Source organism: Schistocerca cancellata, chromosome 2 (genome assembly GCF_023864275.1).
Source record: "Schistocerca cancellata isolate TAMUIC-IGC-003103 chromosome 2, iqSchCanc2.1, whole genome shotgun sequence".
Lineage (NCBI taxonomy): Eukaryota > Metazoa > Arthropoda > Insecta > Orthoptera > Acrididae > Schistocerca > Schistocerca cancellata.
The window spans coordinates 27,008,565-27,034,886 of NC_064627.1; the positions used below are offsets into that span (position 1 = coordinate 27,008,565).

General features: G+C 44.0%; 1 protein-coding gene across 1 annotated transcript in view; it reads right to left on the reverse strand.

Moving 5' to 3' along the window:
• The window catches only part of LOC126150385 (cytochrome P450 6k1-like), a 61,893-nt gene extending 37,678 nt beyond the window's left edge, over nt 1-24,215 (reverse strand). Inside the window, exons 1-2 of the mRNA XM_049915874.1 lie at nt 23,996-24,215; nt 12,011-12,249 (exon numbers count right to left, since the gene is read on the reverse strand). Coding sequence (XP_049771831.1) covers nt 12,011-12,249; nt 23,996-24,215 — 459 coding nt within the window. The remainder of the gene's footprint in view (nt 1-12,010; nt 12,250-23,995) is intronic.
• Between the last annotated feature and the right edge of the window lie 2,107 nt (nt 24,216-26,322).

A 26,322-nucleotide genomic window follows, 5' to 3' on the forward strand; every position in this document is an offset into this window, starting at 1 on the left:
TGTTCCGATATCATATAATCATACAATAAAGGATCCTTCTTTCTATGTATTCGCAATACATTACATTTGTCTATGTTAAGGGTCAGTTGCCGCTCCCTGCACCAAGTGCCTATCCGCTGCAGATCTTCCTGCATTTCGCTACAATTTTCTAATGCTGCAACTTCTCTGTATACTACAGCATCATCCGCGAAAAGCCGCATGGAACTTCCGACACTATCTACTAGGTCATTTATATATATTGTGAAAAGCAATGGTCCCATAACACTCCCCTGTGGCACGCCAGAGGTTACTTTAAAGTCTGTAGACGTCTCTCCATTGATAACAACATGCTGTGTTCTGTTTGATAAAAACTCTTCAATCCAGCCACACAGCTGGTCTGATATTCCGTAGGCTCTTACTTTGTTTATCAGGCGACAGTGCGGAACTGTATCGAACGCCTTCCGGAAGTCAAGAAAAATAGCATCTACCTGGGAGCCTGTATCTAATATTTTCTGGGTCTCATGAACAAATAAAGCGAGTTGGGTCTCACACGATCGCTGTTTCCGGAATCCATGCTGATTCCTACATAGTAGATTCTGGGTTTCCAAAAACGACATGATACTCGAGCAAAAAACATGTTCTAAAATTTTACAACAGATCGACGTCAGAGATATAGGTTTTGCGCATATGATCGACGACCCTTCTTGAAGACTGGGACTACCTGTGCTCTTTTCCAATCATTTGGAACCTTCCGTTCCTCTAGAGACATGCGGTACACGGCTGTTAGAAGGGGGGCAAGTTCTTTCGTGTACTCTGTGTAGAATCGAATTGGTATACCGTCAGGTCCAGTGGACGTTCCTCTGTTGAGCGATTCCAGTTGCTTTTCTATTCCTTGGACACTTATTTCGATGTCAGCCATTTTTTTCGTTTGTGCGAGGATTTAGAGAAGGAACAGCAGTGCGGTCTTCCTCTGTGAAACAGCTTTGGAAAAAGGTGTTTAGTATTTCAGCTTTACGCGTGTCAGCCTCTGTTTCAATGCCTTCATCATCCCGGAGTGTCTGGATATGCTGTTTCGATCCACTTACTGATTTAACGTAAGACCAGAACTTCCTAGGATTTTCTGTCAAGTCGGTACATAGAATTTTACTTTCGAATTCACTGAACGCTTCACGCATAGCCCTCCTTACGCTAACTTTGACATCGTTTAGCTTCTGTTTGTCTGAGAGGTTTTGGCTGCGTTTAAACTTGGAGTGAAGCTCTCTTTGCTTTCGCAGTAGTTTCCTAACTTTGTTGTTGTACCACGGTGGGTTTTTATCATCCCTCACAGTTTTACTCGGCACGTACCAGTCTAAAACGCATTTTACGATTGCCTTGAACCTTTTCCATAAACACTCAACATTGTCAGTGACGGAACAGAAATTTTCGTTTCGATCTGTTAGGTAGTCTGAAATCTGCCTTCTATTACTCTTGCTAAACAGATAAACCTTTCTCCCTTTTTTAAATATTACTATTAACTTCCATATTCAGGGATGCTGCAACGGGCTTATGATCACTGATTCCCTGTTCTGCACATACAGAGTCGAAAAGTTCGGGTCTGTTTGTTATCAGTAGGTCCAAGATGTTATCTCCACGAGTCGGTTCTCTGTTTAATTGCTCGAGGTAATTTTCGGATAGTGCACTCAGTATAACGTCACTCGACGCTCTGTCCCTACCACCCGTCCTAAACATCTGAGTGTCCCAGTCTATATCTGGTAAATTGAAATCTCCACCTAATACTATAACATGCTGAGAAAATTTATGTGAAATGTATTCCAAATTTTCTCTCAGTTGTTCTGCCACTAATGCTGCTGAGTCGGGAGGTCGGTAAAAGGAGCCAATTATTAACGTAGGTCGGTTGTTGAGTGTAACCTGCACCCATAATAATTCACAGGAACTATCCACTTCTACTTCACTACAGGATAAACTACTACTAACAGCGACCAACACTCCACCACCGGTTGCATGCAATCCATTCTTTCTAAACACCGTCTGTACCTTTGTAAAAATTTCAGGAGAATTTATCTCTGGCTTCAGCCAGCTTTCTGTACCTATAAAGATTTCACCTTCGGTGCTTTCTATCAGCGCTTGAAGTTCCGGTACTCTACCAACGCAGCTTCGACAGTTTACAATTACAATACCGATTACTGCTTGGTCCCCGCATGTCCTGACTTTTCCCCGCACCCGCTGAGGCTGTTGCCCTTTCTGTACTTGCCCGAGGCCATCTAACCTCCGTCGCTACTTTAGCCAGCTCGCGGCCGCATTCCTGGATCAGCTGTTGAGCACAGCCCACTTGAAATCTATACTTCGCAATAGTCACAAAGTAAAGATTCAGTCTCATACATTGCTGGTAGAATCAAAACGTACAAATTTTAGATATGACTGAGCGATACATGTACATACTCTTCATACAAATCCTTCATGTTGACAGGATTGATTCCGACCTAAGGATGTGGCAACCTTTGTACCTCAAAGTACAGGGTGGATGTATTAATTAAAAACTTGTTTGTATACCTGTATGACTTCGTACATAACAGCAAGCAGAGGTGGGCTACAGAATGGTGTGGCAACTGTCGTCGTAGGAAAGCTGGATAGAAGCAGACATTTTTGTATGTCCATCCTTATGATTGGAGGTCTGGGGGACTCTAGCCATGTTGTTGTTGTGGTCTTCAGTCCTGAGACTGGTTTGATGCAGCTCTCCATGGTACTCTATCCTGTGCAAGCTTCTTCATCTCCCAGTACTTACTGCAGCCTACATCCTTCTGAACCTGCTTAGTGTATTCATCTCTTGGACTCCCTCTACGATTTTTACCCTCCACGCTGCCCTCCAATACTAAATTGGTGATCCCTCGATGTCTCAGAACATGTCCTACCAACTGATCCCTTCTTCTAGTCAAGTTGTGCCACAATCTCCTCTTCTCCCCAATTCTATTCAATACCTCCTCATTAGTTATGTGATCTACCCACCTAATCTTCAGCATTCTTCTGTAGTACCACATTTCGAAAGCTTCTTTTCTCTTCTTGTCTAAACTATTTATCGTCCAAGTTTCACTTCCGTACATGGCTACACTCCATACAAATACTTTCAGAAACGACTTCCTGACATTTAAATCTATACTCGATGTTAACAAATTTTTCTTCTTCAGAAACGCTTTCCTTGCCTTTGCCAGTCTACATATTATATCCTCTATACTTCGACCATCATCAGTTATTTTGCTCCCCAAATAGTAAAACTGCTTCACTACACTCCTGGAAATTGAAATAAGAACACCGTGAATTCATTGTCCCAGGAAGGGGAAACTTTATTGACACATTCCTGGGGTCAGATACATCACATGATCACACTGACAGAACCACAGGCACATAGACACAGGCAACAGAGCATGTACAATGTCGGCACTAGTACAGTGTATATCCACCTTTCGCAGCAATGCAGGCTGCTATTCTCCCATGGAGACGATCGTAGAGATGCTGGATGTAGTCCTGTGGAACGGCTTGCCATGCCATTTCCACATGGCGCCTCAGTTGGACCAGCGTTCGTGCTGGACGTGCAGACCGTTTGAGACGACGCTTCATCCAGTCCCAAACATGCTCAATAGGGGACAGATCCGGAGATCTTGCTGGCAAGGGTAGTTGACTTACACCTTCTAGAGCACGTTGGGTGGCACGGGATACATGCGGACGAGCATTGTCCTGTTGGAACAGCAAGTTCCCTTGACGGTCTAGGAATGGTAGAACGATGGGTTCGATGACGGTTTGGATGTACCGTGCACTATTCAGTGTCCCCTCGACGATCACCAGTGGTGTACGGCCAGTGTAGGAGATCGCTCCCCACACCATGATGCCGGGTGTTGGCCCTGTGTGCCTCGGTCGTATGCAGTCCTGATTGTGGCGCTCACCTGCACGGCGCCAAACACGCATACGACCATCATTGGCACCAAGGCAGAAGCGACTCTCATCGCTGAAGACGACACGTCTCTATTCGTCCCTCCATTCATGCCTGTCGCGACACCACTGGAGGCGGGCTGCACGATGTTGGGGCGTGAGCGGAAGACGGCCTAACGGTGTGCGGGACCGTAGCCCAGCTTCATGGAGACGGTTGCGAATGGTCCTCGCCGATACCCCAGGAGCAACAGTGTCCCTAATTTGCTGGGAAGTGGCAGTGCGGTCCCCTACGGCACTGCGTAGGATCCTACGGTCTTGGCGTGCATCCGTGCGTCGCTGCGGTCCGGTCCCAGGTCGACGGGCACGTGCACCTTCCGCCGACCACTGGCGACAACATCGATGTACTGTGGAGACCTCACGCCCCATGTGTTGAGCAATTCGGCGGTACGTCCACCCGGCCTCCCGCATGCCCACTATACGCCCTCGCTCAAAGTCCGTCAACTGCACATACGGTTTACGTCCACGCTGTCGCGGCATGCTACCAGTGTTAAAGACTGCGATGGAGCTCCGTATGCCACGGCAAACTGGCTGACACTGACGGCGGCGGTGCACAAATGCTGCGCAGCTAGCGCCATTCGACGGCCAACACCGCGGTTCCTGGTGTGTCAGCTGTGCCGTGCGTGCGATTATTGCTTGTACAGCCCTCTCGCAGTGTCCGGAGCAAGTATGGTGGGACTGACACACCGGTGTCAATGTGTTCTTTTTTCCATTTCCAGGAGTGTATTTTAATTGTCTCATTTCCTAATCTAATTCCCTCTGCATCACCCGACTTAATTCGACTACATTCCATTATCCTCGTTTTGCTTTTGTTGACGTTCATCCATTCCGTTCAACTGCTCTTCCAAGTCCTTTGCTGTCTCTGACGGAATTACAATGTCGTCGGCGAACCTCAAAGTTTTTATCTCTGCTCCATGGATTTCAATACCTACTCCGAACTTTTCCTTTGTTTCCTTTACTGCTTGCTCTATATACAGATTGAATAGCATCGGGGATAGGCTACAACCCTGTCTCACTCCCTTCCCAACCACTGCTTCCCTTTCATACCCCTCGACTCGTATGACTGCCATGTGCTTTCTGTACAAATTGTAAATAGCCTTTCGCTCCCTGTATTTTACCCCTGCCACCTTCAGAACTTGAAAGAGAGTATTCCAGTCAACATTGTCAAAAGCATTCTCTAAGTCTACAAATGCTAGAAACGTACGTTTGCCTGTCCTTAATCTAGCTTCTAAGATAAGGCGTAGGGTCAGAATTGCCTCACGTGTTCCAACATTTCTACGGAATCCAAACTGATCTTCCCTGAGGTCGGCTTCTATCAGTTTTTCCATTCGTCTGTAAAGAATTCACGTTAGTATTTTGCAGCTGTGACTTATTAAACTGATAGTTCGGTAATTTTCACATCTGTCAACACCTGCTTTCTTTGGGATTGGAATTACGATATTCTTCTTAAAGTCTGAGGGTATTTCGCCTGTCTCATACAACTTGGCCACCAGATGGTAGAGTTTTGTCATGACCGGCTCTCCCAAGGCCGTCAGTAGTTCTAATGGAATGTTGTCTACTCCCGGGGCCTTGTTTCGACTCAGGTCTTTCAGTGCTCTGTCAAACACTTCACGCAGTATCGTATCTCCCATTTCGTCTTCATCTACATCCTCTTCCATTTCCATAATATTGTCCTCAAGTACATCGCCCGTGTATATCCTCTATATACTCCTTCCACCTTTCTGCCTCCCCTTCTTTGCTTAGAACTCGGTTTCCATCTGAGCTCTTGATGTTCAAACAAGTAGTTCTCTTCTCTCTAAAGGTCTCTATAATTTTCCTGTAGGCAATATCTATCTTACCCCTAGTGAGATAAGCCTCTATTTCCTTACATTTGTCCTCTAGTCATCCCTGCTTAGCCATTTTGCACTTCCTGTCGATCTCATTTTTGAGACGTTTGTATTCCTTTTTGCGTGCTTCATTTACTGCATATTTATATTTTCTCCTTTCATGAATTAAATTCAATATTTCTTCTGTTACCCAAGGATTTCTATTAGCCCTCGTCTTTTTACCTACTTGATCGTCTGCTGCCTTCACTACTTCATCCCTCAGAGCTACCCATTCTTCTTCTACTGTATTTCTTTCCCCCATTCCTGTCAATTGTTCCCTTATGCTCTCCCTGAAACTCTGTACAACCTCTGGTTTATTCAGTTTATCCAGGTCCCATCTCCTTAAATTAGCACCTTTTTGTAGTTTCTTCAGTTTTAATCTACAGCTCATAACCAATAGATTGTGGTCAGAGTCCACATCAGCCCCTGGAAATGTCTTACAGTTTAAAACCTGGTTCCTAAATCTCTGTCTTACCATTATATAATCTATCTGATACCTTTTAGTATCTTCAGGGTTCTTCCATGTATACAATCTTCTTTCATGATTCTTGAATCAAGTGTTAGCTATGATTAAGCTATGCTCTGCGCAAAATTCTACCAAATTCTCTCCCTTTTCCTACTCTAGAATTCCAGTCCTCCATGACTATTAAATTTTCGTCTCCCTTCACTACCTGAATAATTTCTTTTAGCTCATCATACATTTGATCAATTTCTTCGTCATCTGCGGAGCTAGTTGGCATATAAACTTGTACTACTGTAGTAGCCGTGGGCTTCGTGTCTATCTTGGCCACAATAATGCGTTCACTATGCTTTTTGTAGTAGCTTACTCATACTCCTATTTTTTTATTCATTATTAAACCAACTCCTGCATTACCCCTATTTGATTTTGTATTTATAACCCTGTATTCAACTGACCAAAAGTCTTGTTCCTCCTGCCACCGAACTTCACTAATTCCCACTAAATCTAACTGTAACCTATCCATTTCCCTTTTTAAATTTTCTAACCTACCTGCCCGATTAAGGGATCTGACATTCCACGCTCCGATCCGTAGAACGCCAGTTTTCTTTCTCCTGATGACGACGTCCTCTTGAGTAACCCTCGCCCGGAGATCCGAATGGGGGTTATTTTACCCGCAGCCATTCAATTTTGTAATAAAGCCATTCTTATGACATAATTTATTGTATGGCTACCAGTTTCGGTGCTTCAGTGCACCGTCTTCATGCATTAGTCGATGCTGAGGGCGTTAACACCATTCATATGCACGATGCATCAGTGGTTAGCATAAGTGGTTTTCACCGACCTCCTGTAACTGCTATGTTATCTCTCCAACCATCAACTACAACTGGTTTTTGCAGACTACCTGTAACTGCGATGTTGTCCCTCCAACTAGGAACTACAGTTGATAGTGGATGGTTGGAGAGACAACATGGCGGCTACAGTTAGTCTGCGAAAACCAGTTATAGATGTTGTCCACGAATACATAGTGTATACGGATGGTGTTAACCCCTTCAGCATCGACTAAGGTCTGTAGTGTTGCACTGAAACACCATAACTAATAGCCATACAATAAATGACATCATAATGATGGCTGTAGATGTTTCACTTTATTACAAAAGCGTAAATGGTTAGGGAACAAGTAACACAGTAAATGGAAGATTTACTTAGCTTCTATATCTCCAAACAAACGTAGACTCATTACAAATATACAGCAAGAAGTTGAGTCCAGCTATCACAGTATCAACAAGGATGAAGCTCATTGTACTGTGCATGAACTACAGTGTCACTGCAGTGGGCTCCTATTGTGAGTGGGCTGAGTGGCTGCTGAAGGCCATCCTACACTGTGGCAGCATAGCTGCTGGAAGTATATCACAGTGGGCGTGCCCCAATGAATCTGCCACATCCTGCATGACAGCCATCAGCGTCTCACAGAAACTTGCAATTCCATTGATGTGATGCCCATGGTGTCATGCCACACTGTGACAAGCTCACATATGCCAGATAGAAAACTTTTTCTCGTTTTTGTTCATATAACTGAAATTTGTACATGATTATGTAAATCAAATTTTGTAACAATAGCTGAAATGAGAATATTGTGTGTAATTTTTATACAGCGTCTAATGAAAAAGCATAGCATCCAGGTGGGGAGGAGTATGTGCTTGTCAGTATGACATTGCACCCATTCATGCGTGGTTGCATGCACTAATTCGGTTGGGACGGGGTGTTATAAAGCCTTTGTATCCTCTCTTAAGATAAACTGGCCCACATCTCTTGTCACTGATTCTTGATATCCAGGAGTAACACCACTGCGCTTTTCCAAGACCTCTCCCACATCACTACTACACTCACTGAAGATGGCAATCTGGGGCAGTGCAGAACAACATTTCATCACTCAACACCATTCACTCAACACAGAGCCAGACCATTCATCAGTCGTGTTTCCCAATCGCAGAATCATTGCAAACTCAACCGTTTGCATTGTGGTGTTGCCAACAACCTATGCTGAGATGGTCGTTCGCTAGTCTGGCTGCTGCTAGCCACTGGCCAAAGTGATGTTATGATCCAGAATGTTACAGGGAGCATGTTATTTGTTCTCAGATGTCAGGCACGCATGTGTATGTGTTGGAGCTATGCTTGGTGCAGAGTACAGCGATCCATCAATTTTCTAGGCAGATGTAGTCGATTGGAACATCATCATGAGTACACCTGCCTTTGCGTTCTCATGCAGTCCAACAATGGGCCACTGTCACATCGGATTTCCCCACAAATGTAGATACTATACTGTTGGAGCATTGTGGAGACCCACGATGAAGCCACTTTAAAAACCTACAAGGTGCTGACAACACTGCCACATATGAGTACTCGACATCCCCTTGTCCTCCACAGTGATTACTCAACATCTGAAGGTGTCCCGGCCCCTTTATATCCTACCTACTTATACACCCTACGCTAAACATGAACAACAGTGATACAGTCAGGAGACTGTTCTACCTGTCACAGAGAATAATTGCCACTCTAATCGTTGTATGGCAACCTATGGTGCGTACATCTACGAAGTTATATTGACATGTGACCATGTCTTGTGTGTGTCTCAATTCACATCAAACACAGTGCAATTGATACACTCCTGGAAATTGAAATAAGAACACCGTGAATTCATTGTCCCAGGAAGGGGAAACTTTATTGACACATTCCTGGGGTCAGATACATCACATGATCACACTGACAGAACCACAGGCACATAGACACAGGCAACAGAGCATGCACAATGTCGGCACTAGTACAGTGTATATCCACCTTTCGCAGCAATGCAGGCTGCTATTCTCCCATGGAGACGATCGTAGAGATGCTGGATGTAGTCCTGTGGAACGGCTTGCCATGCCATTTCCACCTGGCGCCTCAGTTGGACCAGCGTTCGTGCTGGACGTGCAGACCGCGTGAGACGACGCTTCATCCAGTCCCAAACATGCTCAATGGGGGACAGATCTGGAGATCTTGCTGGCCAGGGTAGTTGACTTACACCTTCTAGAGCACGTTGGGTGGCACGGGATACATGCGGACGTGCATTGTCCTGTTGGAACAGCAAGTTCCCTTGCCGGTCTAGGAATGGTAGAACGATGGGTTCGATGACGGTTTGGATGTACCGTGCACTATTCAGTGTCCCCTCGACGATCACCAGTGGTGTACGGCCAGTGTAGGAGATCACTCCCCACACCATGATGCCGGGTGTTGGTCCTGTGTGCCTCGGTCGTATGCAGTCCTGATTGTGGCGCTCACCTGCACGGCGCCAAACACGCATACGACCATCATTGGCACCAAGGCAGAAGCGACTCTCATCGCTGAAGACGACATGTCTCCATTCGTCCCTCCATTCACGCCTGTCGCGACACCACTGGAGGCGGGCTGCACGATGTTGGGGCGTGAGCGGAAGACGGCCTAACGGTGTGCGGGACCGTAGCCCAGCTTCATGGAGACGGTTGTGAATGGTCCTCGCCGATACCCCAGGAGCAACAGTGTCCCTAATTTGCTGGGAAGTGGCGGTGCGGTCCCCTACAGCACTGCGTAGGATCCTACGGTCTTGGCGTGCATCCGTGCGTCGCTGCGGTCCGGTCCCAGGTCGACGGGCACGTGCACCTTCCGCCGACCACTGGCGACAACATCGATGTACTGTGGAGACCTCACGCCCCACGTGTTGAGCAATTCGGCGGTATGTCCACCCGGCCTCCCGCATGCCCACTATACGCCCTCGCTCAAAGTCCGTCAACTGCACATACGGTTCACGTCCACGCTGTCGCGGCATGCTACCAGTGTTAAAGACTGCGATGGAGCTCCGTATGCCACGGCAAACTGGCTGACACTGACGGCGGCGGTGCACAAATGCTGCGCAGCTAGCGCCATTCGACGACCAACACCGCGGTTCCTGGTGTGTCCGCTGTGCCGTGCGTGTGATCATTGCTTGTACAGCCCTCTCGCAGTGTCCGGAGCAAGTATGGTGGGTCTGACACATCGGTGTCAATGTGTTCTTTTTTCCATTTCCAGGAGTGTACTTCCCGTCTGGCCATGATGTTCTTCTTTGTACTAAAGAAGTAATCTTTTTCCGTATCTACCCATGTTTTCATCCACTACGAGGATTAAATCTTTACTTCGGCTGTGATAAGCTTTGGTGCCATTGCAATGGAAATGAAAAGAATGGTGCTAGGCAGGCCATTATATACTGACAGAAAAAGTTCGCAAAACCAAAATATTTATGTAGAGTAATGACATTTTCTAAATATATTTGTCTAAGTAACATATTTAACTGATTTAGCATTGCAAGATCATTGTTTAGTGTAAGTGTGAGATAAGTCATTAAAAATGAGAAATGTTGGTACATTAATAACCGATGTAAACTGCATGAATGTTGAAGGCAAGTATTCAAATGCCAATGCTTTGTGATGTACATGTTCCAGATGTCAGTTATGGGATAGAGTTCCATGACTGTTCCACTTGGTCGGACAATACAAATACTATTGATGCTGGTTGTGGATAAAGCTGGAGCTGTCCAATATGTTGCATATGTGCTTGAATGATGTCAGGTCCAGTGATCGAGCACGCCAAGGCAATGGGCCATCACTCTGTAGAGCATGTTGGGTTACAACTGCTGTTTGTGGGCGAGCATTATTCTGTTGGAAAACACCCTTGCGAATACTGTTCATGAATGGCAGCACAACAGGTCGATCCATTGGATGGACGTACAAATTTACAGTCAGCGTGCGTGAGATCACCACGAGGGTGCTGCTACTGTCACACGAAATTGCACCCCAGACCATAAATCCATGTTTGGGTCTAGTGTGTCTGGCATGCAGATGGGTTGGTTGCAGGCCCTCAACTGCCCTCCTCCTAATCAACACACAGGTATCACTAGCAAAAAAGACAGAACCACTTTTCAACAGAAAACAGAACAGACTTCCACCCTACCCTCCACTTAGCCCTCACTGAAGTCGCATATGGTGGCGGTTTGGGGTTAGTGCAATGTACGCTACAGAGCGTGTGGCTCTGAGATGTCTTTGAAGTAACCGATTTGTAACAGCTCATTGTATCATTGTGCCAACTGCTGCTCTAATTGCTGCAGCAAAAGCAGTACGATGCAAGCTCAGCACGACGGTCTTCCCTCTCGCTAGTGTCATGAGGGTCTCCAGAGCCCGATCCTCTTGCGACAGAACATTGCCGTGAGCTACTCTGCCAGCAACCCTGTAATGTGGCAACATCCTGCCAAGTCTTTCTGGAATATTGTAGAAGCAACGTCCTCATTCAAAATCAGTGAGGCGTTGTAAATGACGTGTTTGCCGATTTAAAGACATTTTTAATCAACAGAAAGTCACCATGCCTAATCTTAAAGATAACTAACGCTCATGACCCTTACAGCGTGTACTTAAGGTAAACCTCATTTGTACTCTCACCGTAGCGCTATCAGCCCCACTGTTACGCGACTGGCGAAAATTTGAATAGTCGTAACCTATCAGATGTAGAAGCAGGCCTACCAAGTTTTGTTTATGTTGCACAGCTCGTTCTTGGTGTCTTGGCTTTTTTTCCGTCAGTGTAGGACTCATTCCGTGACATTGCTCTATGTCTTTCTAGTGTTCTGTTTAAGTCGTAACTAAATAAGTTCGTAACTCTGTAGTATATATACCATTATCATTACTCAACTCACCTGGAACAGGCCTTTCAGTTTGCCGGAGCTGAATGCAGGGGTCAGTTTGGCCCTGCGATGGTGCCACTCCTGAGCAGGCAGCCAGAACAAGTAGCTGTTGAGAGGCTGCTCATCGTCCATGAAGATCCCCCGCTCACGGAACGAAGCGAAGCCCTTTATCAGAATGTGGCGAACAATTTCGGGATCCCGCACGAGAAGCACAGGACGGAGTATCGAGTAGAGCCCAATGAATCGTTTTCCTAAAATTATTGAAATAAAATACTGTGTGACTACCCACCAATTCGATCCACTTTTGCCTCGAAGGGCAAACACATTTCATCTTGCAGAAGCTATGGAAAAAGCACGCCAAATTTAAAAGAATCCAAAATCCTCAAGATGCGCTAAGTCCTACAGATGGTAGAAGTTTAATATGGACTTCTATGCTAGATACTTTTACTGGAAGCTCTGTTTCGAAATCTGGTCGAAAATGGGAAGAGGTTCGGTCGTTTGCAAAGGACACAATGGGCAGCATATAATAAACACCTCCATTGCAAATAGCGATGATAATGTTACCGAAGTCAGGGCCACTAAAGTGGAGTCCCTAAATGTGGTTTTCCTAAATTTCTTTACCAAATAAGACGAAGTTAATATTCCAGTTTCGAATCAAGAACTGCTGCTAACATGAGTAACTTAGACGTACATATACTCGGTGTAGCGAAGCATCTCACTTGACTTAATAAAGGAAAGTCTTCCAGTTCAGACAATATATCAGTCAGATTCCTTTCCAAGTAAGCTGATATAATAGCTCCATACAGTGTTTAGCAATAACGTACACGTGCTCACTCGACGAAAGATTCATACCTAAAGGTTGGAAATTTGCACAGGTAACATTAATAATCAAGAAGGGAAACATGAGTGATCCCCTGAATCCCCCGTATCACTAATTTATATTTGCATTAGTAGTTTGTAAGATAATTATATTGCGTTAGAATATGACAGATTATCTCGAAGAAAAAGATCTGTTGATAGATAACCCGTAGGAATTCAGAAACTATCGTTCTTGAGCAACACAAATAATTCTTTATTCTCATGTAGTAATAACCATCGACAGGGGATCTCAAATTGATTCCATGTTGCACAAGGGCGTCTAACCAATTTGTGTGTCTATGGAGTGTCGTCTCTGTTGTGCAACTATACATCCTATCAGGATGACCACAGTTCGTAGTAACTGAGGGAAGGTCATTGAATAAAACGGTAGTGACATCTGACGTCCCCCAAGGAAGTATCCTGAGAATTAGCTATTCTGTTGGGATACCACATACTCTGTGCCTTACAAATAACATTTTAAGCACCTTACAGTAGTGTTTGTAACGGGCTGCTGTAGCTCAATTGTGACTACTTCTAACATTTTCATGTAATTCCCACTTTCTTCTACATAATATCCTTATCATACTAAACAGACTCAGGCTGCCTTTTACTGCTACTACCCTATTTAGAAAGTTCTAATGGAAAGCAACTTCAAAGAGCGTGAGAGACGTGTTAAGGAAAGCATTATACCGGATGATCAAAAAGTCAGCATCAATTTGAAAACTGAATAAATCACGGAATAATGTAGATAGAGAGGTACAAATTGACTCCCATGCTTGGAATGACATGGGGTTTTATTAGAACCAAAAAAATACAAAATTTCAAAAAATGTCCAACAGCTGGCGCTCCATATGATCAGAATAGCAATAATTAGCATAACAAAATAAGACAAAGCAAAGATGATGTTCTTTACAGGAAATGCTCAATATGTCCACCATCATTCCTGAACAATAGCTGTAGTCGAGGAATAATGTTGTGAACAGCACTATAAAGCATGTCCGGATTTATGGTGAGGCATTGGCGTCGGATGTTGTCTTTCAGCATCCCTAGAGATGTCGGTCGATCACTATACACTTGCGACTTTAGGTAACAACAAAGACAATAATCGCACGGACTGAGGTCTGGGGACCGAGGAGGCGAAGCATGACGAAAGTGGCGGCTGAGTACACGATCATCACCAAACGACGCGCTCAAGAGATATTTCACGCGTCTTGCAATACTTTTTTTATTATAATAAAACCACATGTCATTCCAAGCATGTGTATCTATTTTTACCTCTCCATCTACATTGTTACGTGGTTTATTAAGTTTTCAAATTTATACTGACTTTTTGATCACCCGGTATTTGTCATCTATGTTATCAGCACTATGAACATCCTGCCACTCTTGTTCCTTAATAATGTTTAAAAACTGTCTATTGCCATTGGATTAGATTTTCTATACAGTATTTAATTATACAGAACAATTGTTTGAGTACAAAAACCTTTTAGTGTTAAAATCTCTGCATCATGGTCAAGGCTGTCCATTCTTTTAGAAACGGAACGCCAATACAGTAATGAAAAATGAATAAAAATATTGTCTTGGTTGTGCTACTGTTCCCCTGCGTCCTAATTATTTTAGTAAAAATCCTTTTGACCATGTTCTTATTTCTATTCCTTGCATTATGCTTTTCAGGTATCGAAGTATGTTATGCTTTTCTTTCCATCTCTCAGAGAAGCACTTGTATACAACGTCCTCAATTATTTCTTGGATGTATTCAAACTTCTGTCTTTCCCTACAGTTTTTCCTCTCTTCAGAACTCTCTAGCATGACGAAGGTTACTCCCTGACTTCACAACATACGATGTATCATGCTAATCCTCCTTCTAGTCAGTATTCCCCATATGTTCCTTTTCTAGCCAATTCGGCGGAGAACCTGCTCATTCTTCATTTTAGCGGTTTCTGAACATTCTGTTGTGGCACCACATCTCAAATGTTTCGATTCTCTTCTGTTCCGTTTTTCCCACTGTCCGCGAGTCACTTGCATACAATGCTGAGGTCTAAACGTACATTCTCAGAAATTTCTTCCACAAATTAAGATCTATGTTTGATACTAGCAGTCTTCTGTTGGCCAGAAATGCCCTTTCTGCCAGTGCTAGACTGATTTTTATGTAATCCTAACTCCCTCCATCATGCACATAGGTAGGAGAAAAACAGGCCAGACAAGGTGAGATACCACTTCTCGAAAAATGCAGAGAACAAAACGTACCTGTCTGAGGTGATTCATTCGTTGTTGATAAGGCCACTGGAGCATTCGATTCTAGTGAGAGCGTTTCATTAATTTGAAGAAAGGCATGACGTCGTTTTTAATACAATTTGTAGTGAAAGTTCGAACGTTATGTCACAGTGTAAATCGGCATGGGAAAATGGACTAGGAATCCTGATGAGAAATTATGATTCATGCGACGTCTTCAGTACCAACTAAACTGAACCATACATTGCCATTTAAATCAGGGACCAATTTATGAATCGTGACACTGACTGCATCCTCTGAACAACTGCGATATTGGTTTAATCAGGACCGAGGACGAAACCTGCGACAAATGTAGGGAGGTGACTCCTGGTATTCTACATCTACATTCTGCGAATAAAGTAAAGTGTATGGCAGTTGGTTACGTCCCATTGTACCAATTATTATTGCTGTTTTCTCGTTCTATTCACATAATGAGTGCGGAAAGAACGATTGCTCAAATGCTTCTGTTTGTGCTGTAACTAATCTAACTTGTTTTCACAATCCTTGTGAGATCGACATGCAAGGTATTGTAGTACATTCGTAGAGTCGTCATTTAAAGCTGGTTCATGAAACATTGTTATTAGACTTTCTCAGAAAAGTTTCCGTCTGTTTTAGAGAGTCTGCCATTCAGTTCATCCAAGATCTCCGTGACACTCTCCCATAGTCCGCAGCTCGTGGTCGTGCGGTAGCGTTCTCGCTTCCCACGCCCGGGTTCCCGGGTTTGATTCCAGGTGGGGTCAGGGATTTTCTCTGCCTCGTGACTGGGTGTTGTGTGCTGTCCTTAGGTTAGTTAGGTTTAAGTAGTTCTAAGTTCTAGGGGACTGATGACCATAGATGTTAAGTCCCATAGTGCTCAGAGCCATTTGAGCCATTTGAACTCTCCCATGTGTCAGACAAACCTGTGACCATTCGTGTTGCTCTTTCAAAAAAATGTTTCAAATGGCTCTGAACACTATGGAACTTAACATCTCTGGTCATCAGTCCTCTAGAACTTAAAACTACTTAAACCTAACTAACCTAAGGACATCACACACATCCATGCCAGAGGCAGGAATCGAACCTGCGACCGTAGCCGTCCCGCGGTTCCCGACTGCAGCGCCTAGAACCGCACGGCCACCGTGGCCGGAGTTGCTCTTTCCTATATACGTTCAATACCCCCTCTTCGTCCAGTTTGTTAATGTCCCACACACTTACGCAATATTCTGGGATGGATAACTTAAAATACCGAATTTCCCTAATATTCTAGAAACAAAAGGAAGTTTACCACCTGTTTTACCCATGACTGAGCATATGTGATCGTTCCATTTCATGTCCCTAGTAGCGTTAAACGCAGGTATTTGTATGTCTTTACCGATTTCAACTGACTCACTGATATTATATTCATAGGGTACAACGATTTTCTGTTTTGTGACGTGCGGAGTTTCACATTTCTGAACATGTAAATGAAATTGCTCTAGCTGTCACGAACTGCGACTTACTGAATCTTTCGCAGGCAACATCAAGGGATCGAGACAGACTTCGCACAGTTCACGGGCGCCAGATATGAAGGAGCAAGAGTCGCGATGAAAGGAAGTATAGCCTGAACCGAGGATGCGGAGAAATGGAGCTGTTCAAGGCATAAAACACTCAATTCTTCACACACTATTACTTTACCAATGTAACTCACAGCTTGGGAAAGCTGTCCGACTACGAGAGCGCCACGCCAGATTACAGTTCTGCCAACAGACGCTATAAAACAGAGCGCTGGAATTCCACAATTAATAGCTTACATTTCATTTACGGATAATTTTGGGATGATGAATTACCAGAATAAACACGTGTGGGCAGATAGAAATCTTCGAAACATCGTGGAACAAAGCACCTGTTTCGGTTTAGCACTCTAATGACCTCGATGTCGACGGGACGTTAAACCCCTCCCTTTAGTGTCAACGTGTGGTTAATTTTGGGTGGCAGATTCAAGGGCCAGGCGTACAATTTACTGCACATGTTAACAAATGTTCTTTATTACCAGTTTTACGCCTCAAATTGCCTGCGTTATTATAGAGTTGCACAATGGGGCACAGCCAAATTTTCTACGCCTTGTAGTGCAGTACATACCGACCGCTGGAAGACGTGGGGCACACACATCTACATCTACATCTACATTTATACTCCGCAAGCCACCCAACGGTGTGTGGCGGAGGGCACTTTACGTGCCACTGTCATTATCTCCCTTTCCTGTTCCAGTCGCGTATGGTTCGCGGGAAGAACGACTGTCTGAAAGCCTCTGTGCGCGCTCTAATCTCTCTAATTTTACATTCGTGATCTCCTCGGGAGGTATAAGTAGGGGGAAGCAATATATTCGATACCTCATCCAGAAACGCACCCTCTCGAAACCTGGCGAGCAAGCTACACCGCGATGCAGAGCGCCTCTCTTGCAGGGTCTGCCACTTGAGTTTGTTAAACATCTCCGTAACGCTATCACGGTTACCAAATAACCCTGTGACGAAACGCGCCGCTCTTCTATGGATCTTCTCTATCTCCTCCGTCAACCCGATCTGGTACGGATCCCACACTGATGAGCAATACTCAAGTATAGTTCGAACGAGTGTTTTGTAAGCCACCTCCTTTGTTGATGGACTACATTTTCTAAGGACTCTCCCAATGAATCTCAACCTGGTACCCGCCTTACCAACAATTAATTTTATATGATCATTCCACTTCAAATCGTTCCGCACGCATACTCCCAGATATTTTACAGAAGTAACTGCTACCAGTGTTTGTTCCGCTATCATATAATCATACAATAAAGGATCCTTCTTTCTATGTATTCGCAATACATTACATTTGTCTATGTTACGGGTCAGTTCCCACTCCCTGCACCAAGTGCCTATCCGCTGCAGATCTTCCTGCATTTCGCTACAATTTTCTAATGCTGCAACTTCTCTGTATACTACAGCATCATCCGCGAAAAGCCGCATGGAACTTCCGACACTATCTACTAGGTCATTTATATATATTGTGAAAAGCAATGGTCCCATAACACTCCCCTGTGGCACGCCAGAGGTTACTTTAACGTCTGTAGATGTCTCTCCATTGAGAACAACATGCTGTGTTCTGTTTGCTAAAAACTCTTCAATCCAGCCACACAGCTGGTCTGATATTCCGTAGGCTCTTACTTTGTTTATCAGGCGACAGTGCGGAACTGTATCGAACGCCTTCCGGAAGTCAAGGAAAATGGCATCTACCTGGGAGCCTGTATCTAATATTTTCTGGGTCTCATGAACAAATAAAGCGAGTTGGGTTTCACACGATCGCTGTTTCCGGAATCCATGTTGACTCCTACATAGTAGATTCTGAGTTTCCAAAAACGACATGATACTCGAGCAAAAGACATGTTCTAAAATTCTACAACAGATCGACGTCAGAGAGATAGGTCTATAGTTTTGCGCATCTGCTCGACGACCCTTCTTGAAGACTGGGACTACCTGTGCTCTTTTCCAATCATTTGGAACCTTCTGTTCCTCTAGAGACTTGCGGTACACGGCTGTTAGAAGGGGGGCAAGTTCTTTCGCGTACTCTGTGTAGAATCGAATTGGTATCCCGTCAGGTCCAGTGGACTTTCCTCTGTTGAGTGATTCCAGTTGCTTTTCTAACACACTCGCATTGTCTCCCCTTCACCTTAATTTAATTATTTGCGGCTAAAGGTAATTTAAAAAGCATTGGTCCCTTGAACACCCAGTGACACGTGTTGTCTGTCAGACCTCAGAGTTTGGTAGTATTTGTTGCTTCATTTAAACCATCCTAGTTACAGAGCTATTCGGAGACGTAGACCTCCACAGCTGTCATTTACAGCATGTGTGGTTGTTTCGTTGCAGTTTTCTTATTAGGTGCAACTTTGTGGCTTGCGACTTTTTGCGCGTGGTCTGAGGGACAAAACCTAGGTATCACCTATGTGATCGATAGCTGGTCCTTCCCGAGGGATGAAGGTGAATGATCCCGGTTTTGACCACATAATACTGCAATGGTTAGAGGAAGAAGTAACTGATTGCGACAAAGAATTCGTTGTACACACTGATCATGATTGGGCATCTGAACTGGAGATGGCCGACAACGAGAGAGAATCATAATGAAGATGCAAAATGCACCCAGTATAGCAGTTGTCGTTGGTGATGGTCTGTGGCCACTTCTTTACGAAATCGTTGACATTAGAGCAGTAAGTGAATATGTGATTTACTGCTCTTACAAAAGCAATCCCCCAGTTTCTAGATTAGATTTCGTGAAAATGTTTGCAAAGGAGCTCGATGGTCCATTCACGGAAATTCGAGTTACTGACAAACGCCTCACCGTTGAAATTCGAACCTTTCTTAGGAGAACTACCATGCTTTGAAGAGAAACTTGAAGAGCGGAAAGTGTGCTGTACGCATCCTTCCAGCAAAAGAAGAAAACTGTATACAAGTGCAGTTCTTGCGCGAAGCCTTCATTTCAGGTACGCAATGCAATTTGTTGAATTGTCACCATACGTGAGGATATGTCTTTATCTGTGTATGTATGATAAGCAATGCGAAGAAGACTTGTAATTAAGTGTAATGAAAGTATGTAATAAATGCAACCAACTGAATTTATATTTGTAAAATGTTGCTAGCAGTTTTCTTGAATAAATATATTCCTTCTAAACTTCTTATGTAAAGTATATAAATCTGTTCCTAAACTAAGAGTTTCTATGTATAATGAACCGAAAGCAGCATTAAAAATGTAATGCATTGGGCCTTTTCATATGTATTTAACATATTATTAGTTTTTGTCGTTTATGATTATTAATATTTTCAGTTAGTCAATTAATTTGTTTCTGAAGTTGGAATGGTATAATTCGTGTTACATGCATTAAAGCATTAATAGATCAATGTTGGGAAGTTCCATGGCAGTTATCTGATTTCTTGGTATTAAATATTGTTAGGTCTTCCAGACCACACATGGGTACTTCCGTGAATGATATTATGGTTGTTAAGGGTTAAGAGGAGCGTGAGTTTCATAAATGTGACCAAATATGAGGGCAGAGAGACAGATATATCCGCACTAACTCATCATTGTTTGAGAAGGAGAGCCTGAAGGTGTGTAACAAGTGAGAACCACACCCGTAATATCGACGGACACGGGACTGTAATAGCACAGCATGGCCCATACGTCAGCAAGTATACCATCTGCTTAAAATTTCCCACATATCACTATGGAAGACGGAATTCATCAATAGATATCACGAGAAGCACACTCGCCAGTATAAAAGGAGGGAGGAATTATTGAATTCAAATAAAAATGGCTCTGAGGACTATGGGACTTAACAGCTGAGGTCATCAGTCCCCTAGAACTTAGAACTACTTAAACCTAACTAACCTAAGGACATCACACACATCCATGCCCGAGGCAGGATTCGAACCTGTGACCGTAGCGGTATCGCGGTCCAGACTGACGCGCCTAGAACCGCACGGCCACACCGGCCGGCAATTATTGAGTTGTCGGGGTGTGTCGGTCAGTAGCACTAAGCGACTTGGACAGTGGCTTAGTCACTGGACGTCACCTGAGTGACTGAAGGAACAACCAAGAGCAAGCCAAGACCAGGCAGGCCCCATACGCTGACGGACGGGAATCGTCGAGCACTGCGGAGAGTGGTTGTAAAAAATCGCGTGAAATGAGCGGAAGGAGTCACTCGTCAGTTCCAGAATGCTACCAGCAGTACAAGTAGTGCCATGACTGACGATGATGATGATGATTGGTTTGCGGGGCGCTCAACTGCGCGGTCATCAGCGCCCGTACAAAGTGCAAATTTTCACACAGTCCAATTTTTTCACGCTCCGATCAAACTACTGTCACGAATGATGATGATGATGATTATGATGAAATGATGAGGCCAACACAAACACCCAGTCTCCGGGCAGAGAAAATCCACAATCCAGCCCTGAATCGAACCCGGGACCCCGTGATCCAAAGGCAGCAACGCTAGTCACTAGACGACGTGCTGTGGACAGCGCCATGACTGTACGTTAGAATGGAGTGCAGCTCCACATAAGCTACACATGTATGTAGTCAGTCTTAAGCCACACTTGATGTGGTGCAAAGAGTGACAGTCGAAAACTAGGAACAATGATTTGGAGCGATGATTCACGCTATACCCTGTTGCGGCCCGATCGAAATATTTTGGTTTGGTGAATGCCTGGAGAAAGTTGCCTGCTATCATTACTAGTGGCATATGTAAAGGACAATGGAGGGTGGTCTTTGCGTTTAGGATGTGATACCCTTGCTGCGCTTAAGAAGAGCTAAGGCTGGAAGAGTGTGAACACACTTAACAGCATCGTTTACTGCGCACGGTAGAACAACTGGTCGGAGTCGATAGTATCAGCACGACAGTACAACTCGTCATAAAGCACCATCTGTGCAGCAAGGGGCCATGGACGATAACATCGCTGAAATGGACTGCTCTGTCTAGAGTCCAGACCCGATACCAACGAGACACCTTTGGGATGATCCAGAACGCCGACTAAGCTCCACACGCCAGCGCCCAACGTCACTAGTTTCTCTGGTTTGGGCTCTCGAGGAAGAATGGGCTGCTGTTCCTCCACAGCTCACTGGAGTTCACGCCTCCATGAACGAAAAGGGTGGACACGGCTCATATCAATGTCCAATTTTGATCAGACAGTGTCCTTTTATCCAGACATGTGGTTATACAAGCACGCTTGTAGTTTTTAACAGTACTAGTTTGTGAACTAGTTTTGTGAACTTAACGTATAACTTGATGTAGTTCCTAGAAGATCTCTTGCGTCATTCCATGATCTTAGCAAGCTAGCGTTACATCTAGAAATTATTTAACTATTCTCTAGTGTAGTCCATAGTACAGCCTGAAGGTATCGTTGCTAAATCATTTCAGAACGAGCTAGTGAATTTAATCTTTATCTTATTATTCTTTCAATAATCCAGGAGAAGGAAATTTGTTCCTATTAAAATTATTATGTACATGTCTCCTATTATCAGCCACTGAGTGCGCTGAAGTAATTACAAATTACGTTTCAGTCCTCAAACGTACCACCTGCAATATGAGACTGGCTGACCCCTCCAATATCTGTTGTGTCAGTCCATAAACGTAACACGATAGTGTTATATCTATGTATTATTGAACTTTTTTCTAATTGAATCTATCGTACAAACTGAAGATAGCATCGCTGAATTATTTCATAACAAGCTATTGAATTTAATCTTTATCTTATTATTCTCTGAATAATCCACGAGAACTGAGTTCCTATTAAAATTATTACACTACTGGCCATTAAAATTGCTACACCACGAAGATGAAGTGTTACAATCGCGAAATTTAAACGACAGGAAGAAGATGCTGTGATATGCGAATGATTAGCTTTTCAGAGCATTCACACAAGGTTGGCGCCGATGGCGACACCTACAACGTGCTGACATGGGGAAAGTTTCCAACCGATTTCTCATACACAAACAGCAGTTGACCGGCGTTGCCTGGTGAAACGTTGTTGTGATGCCTCGTGTAAGGAGGAGAAATGCGTACCATCACGTTTCCGACGTTGATAAAGGTCGGATTGTAGCGATTGTAGCGATTGCGGTTTATCGTATCGCGACATTGCTGCTCGCGTTGGTCGAGATCCAATGACTGTTAGCAGAATATGGAATCGGTGGGTTCAGAAGGGTAATACGGAACGCCGTGCAGGATCCCAACGGCCTAGTATCACTAGCAGTCGATATGACTTATTCGCATGGCTGTAACGGATCGTACAGCCACGTCTCGATCCCTGAGTCAACAGATGGTGACGTTTGCAAGAAAACAACCATCTGCACGAACAGTTCGACGACGTTTGCACCAGCATGGACTATCAAATCGGAGACCACGGCTGTGGTTACCCTTGACGCTGCATAACAGACAGGAGCGCCTGCGATGGTGTACTCGACGACGACCCTGTGTGCACGAATGGCAAAACGTCATTGTTTCAGATGAATCCAGGTTCTGTTTACAGCATCACGATGGTCGCATCCGTGTTTGTCGACATCGCCGTGAATGCACACTGGAAGGCGTGTATTCGTCATCGCCATACTGGCGTATCACCAGGCGTGATGGTATGGGGTGCCATTAGTTACACGTCTCGGTCACCTCTTTATTCGCATTGACGGTACTTTGAACAGTGGACGTTACATTTCAGATGTGTTACGACCCGTGGCTCTACCTTTCATTCGATCCCTGCGAAACCGTACATTTCAGCAGGATAATGCACGACCGCTTGTTGCAGGTTCTGTACTAGACTTTCTGGATACAGAAAATGTTTGAGTGCTGCCCTGCCCAGCACATTCTCCAGATCTCTCACCAATTGAAAACGTCTGGTCAATGGTGGCCGAGCAACTGGCTCGTCACAATACGCCAGTCACTACTCTTGATGAACTGTGGTATCGTGTTAAAGCTGCATCGGCACCTGTAGCTGTACACGCTATCCAAGCTCTGTTTGACTCAATGCCCAGGCATATCAAGCCCGTTATAACGGCCAGAGGTGATTGTTCTGGGTACTGATTTCTCAGGATCTATGCACCCAAATTGCATGAAAATGTAATCATATGTCAGTACTAGTATAATTTATTTGTCCAGTGAATACCCGTTTATCATCTGCGTTTCTTCTTGGTGTAACAACATTAATGACCAGTAGTGTATGTAGTTATTACCATTTGTCAGCTACTGAGTGCTCTGAATGTAATTACAAGATATGTTATCATCATCAGATGTAGTATCTGCAGTATGAATCTGGCTGAGGAATATGTAATAATAATAAAAATAGTAGTAATAATAAAACTTAACCCACTTGAATAATGTAGCAATAAAGGGACAGTCACCTTTTGCCTTCTCGTACAGCTCACGGAGGACATCTCCAAAGAACTTCTGGCCCAGAAGGCTGTGCCCCAGATTACCGAATGGGAAACTCGGCTCCACACAAGGTACGCCCTTCTTGCTCCAGTACTGGTATCTCCACTGGAAGCTCAGGTAGGCAGCCAGCAGCAGCGCTGACAAAGCGAGCGCCAGCTCCAGCAGCCAGCTGTCCAGGTACACGCCCATTGTGACTCTGTAAATAAAGCATTACGTAACCACAGCTGAACGCTGGAGCACTGAATGACCATCGAACTAAGCCAACGTTGCCGCAGGGCGAAATAGGGGTTATTGGCGTGCGGCGCTAGCGCTGAATAAAAATAATGGTCCGTCGCTAGGTAGTTTGAAGGCTCCTGATGTACTGAACCTCTACATTGCATTGTTAACCACATCACGCAGATCCTGTACTGCGGAATTATCATCGTTTTTAGTGGCTGTTACTCTTTAACACAGCAGTGTAAGTGGTGCAAAACAGCAGAACTGCAAAATCCATGCAGTTTGCACATTAAAGTTCCAATTTGAAGATGCTGAAAAAAAGACACTGATCAGAATGACATCAAATTTGACCGGAATATTACCGAAGAAGACGGAAATTTCATGGAAAAAATTTTTTTCCCACTAGACGGCACTGTAAGCATCGTAACGTAGATGGGTTCATCTACAAGTGACGGCTATGGTGTGGCTTGCAGATGAAACCAGCCGTCCTGTGCAATGTGCATCACTTCACAAGTTTTGCCATTATACAGCCGTAGTGCTGTTAGTTAGGAAAGCCCATCCACCACGGCAAGGTCGAACTTCTACTAACTTCCACACGGAGCACATCCGTATCTTACCACTGACTTCTAGTATCAGCCGCACGCAGCTGACATCAACAAGCTGAAGATGACGTTGTTACAACGTTGAAACTAGTTGCCAAAAAAATCGACACCTTAAATACAGCTGGAGGAATTTCTTCACTTTTAATATAAATTTATACCATCTTTATACCACTGTCCTCCATTTCAACTATGGATGTACGAAGATCTATTCTACGTCTCGCCATTGCATTCGATTTTTCAGATTTTTTGAAGACATGTATCAAATTCTGCAATTGTGAAGTACCTTAGCGTGTTTGTTAATAAAAGCATAGTAGGAATTTGTTTAAAATAGGTTACCTACACACATTTCCACTTAAAGCCACATAATGGAGACAGGTGGTTTGCATCTCCGAACGAATACAATTCGCTACAAGAACTGCTTCAATGGATTACGTCAGCAAGAACGAGACACGGAACAGGTAGGAGGATTTCTAAACGTCAGTTCACTAAGATGATCCAGGAAATGGTTAACTGAACTTCTGCAGTCGTGAGTTGGAATGAACGATCAGTTACATAGCCTATACCACTTATACTGACACGCGGCTCGACTGAGAAATATCTACGGAGGTTTAGTACTACGGAGGGATCTAGTACAGGGACCTTTGCCATACCAAAAGCAGATATCCCTGTTTTGAGTCCTGGTTCGACACAGTTCTAATCAGTCGTTATTTGTTGAAATCGAGTGTCATTCCTATTTCCAAGTCTGTATAATAGGAAAAACTATTATCAATTCAGTAGACCGTTTAGTTCTGCACACTTAATGAAAGACTCTGCATAAAATTCTTTAAGTTCCAATGTGAACAATGTGAAGACAAGTTAAAATGATCCAAAAGGAATACAAAACTAAATAAGAAACCTCAAGTTAAGCCTGTTTTATCCTTAGATGGGCGCCTCATTGTGCTGACCGGTGCTGGTTGATATATTCATTTCCGGTTGTCATATGGATTTACCTTACGTGCAGTTCGCCTAAGGTATATATTCAGCAAAGGCAAGCTGCAAGAATATTCCATAAATTAACTAGCTGCACATCTCTTAGAAGCCTTTTTAAGGACCGTCGGATTCTTACACACACTCCAGAGTATTTTCTCGTTAACGGTTTTTGTTGCTGATAATGAAAAGCAGTTTTAGATAATCTGTAACGCACATAGTTACAATGGTAGAGCCAAAAATAATTTTCACGTGGTTTTTGCCTCCTTGTCTAGTTTCTCGTCCAATTGTATGCATAAGGTTTCCATCAGATATGTGGAAGATTCGAAAACCTTCAAAGGAAAATTAAAAACATAGCTCATTATATACATTCAAGGATTGAAAAATTTTTCAGCTACACGGAGAACAGCAGTGTTGATCGTCGAGTTGAATGACAAGTATAAATATATTAAAAGCAAGACTCTGCATTTAATTTTGATGGAAACTTTTTTTAACATCTGAGTAATCAAGTA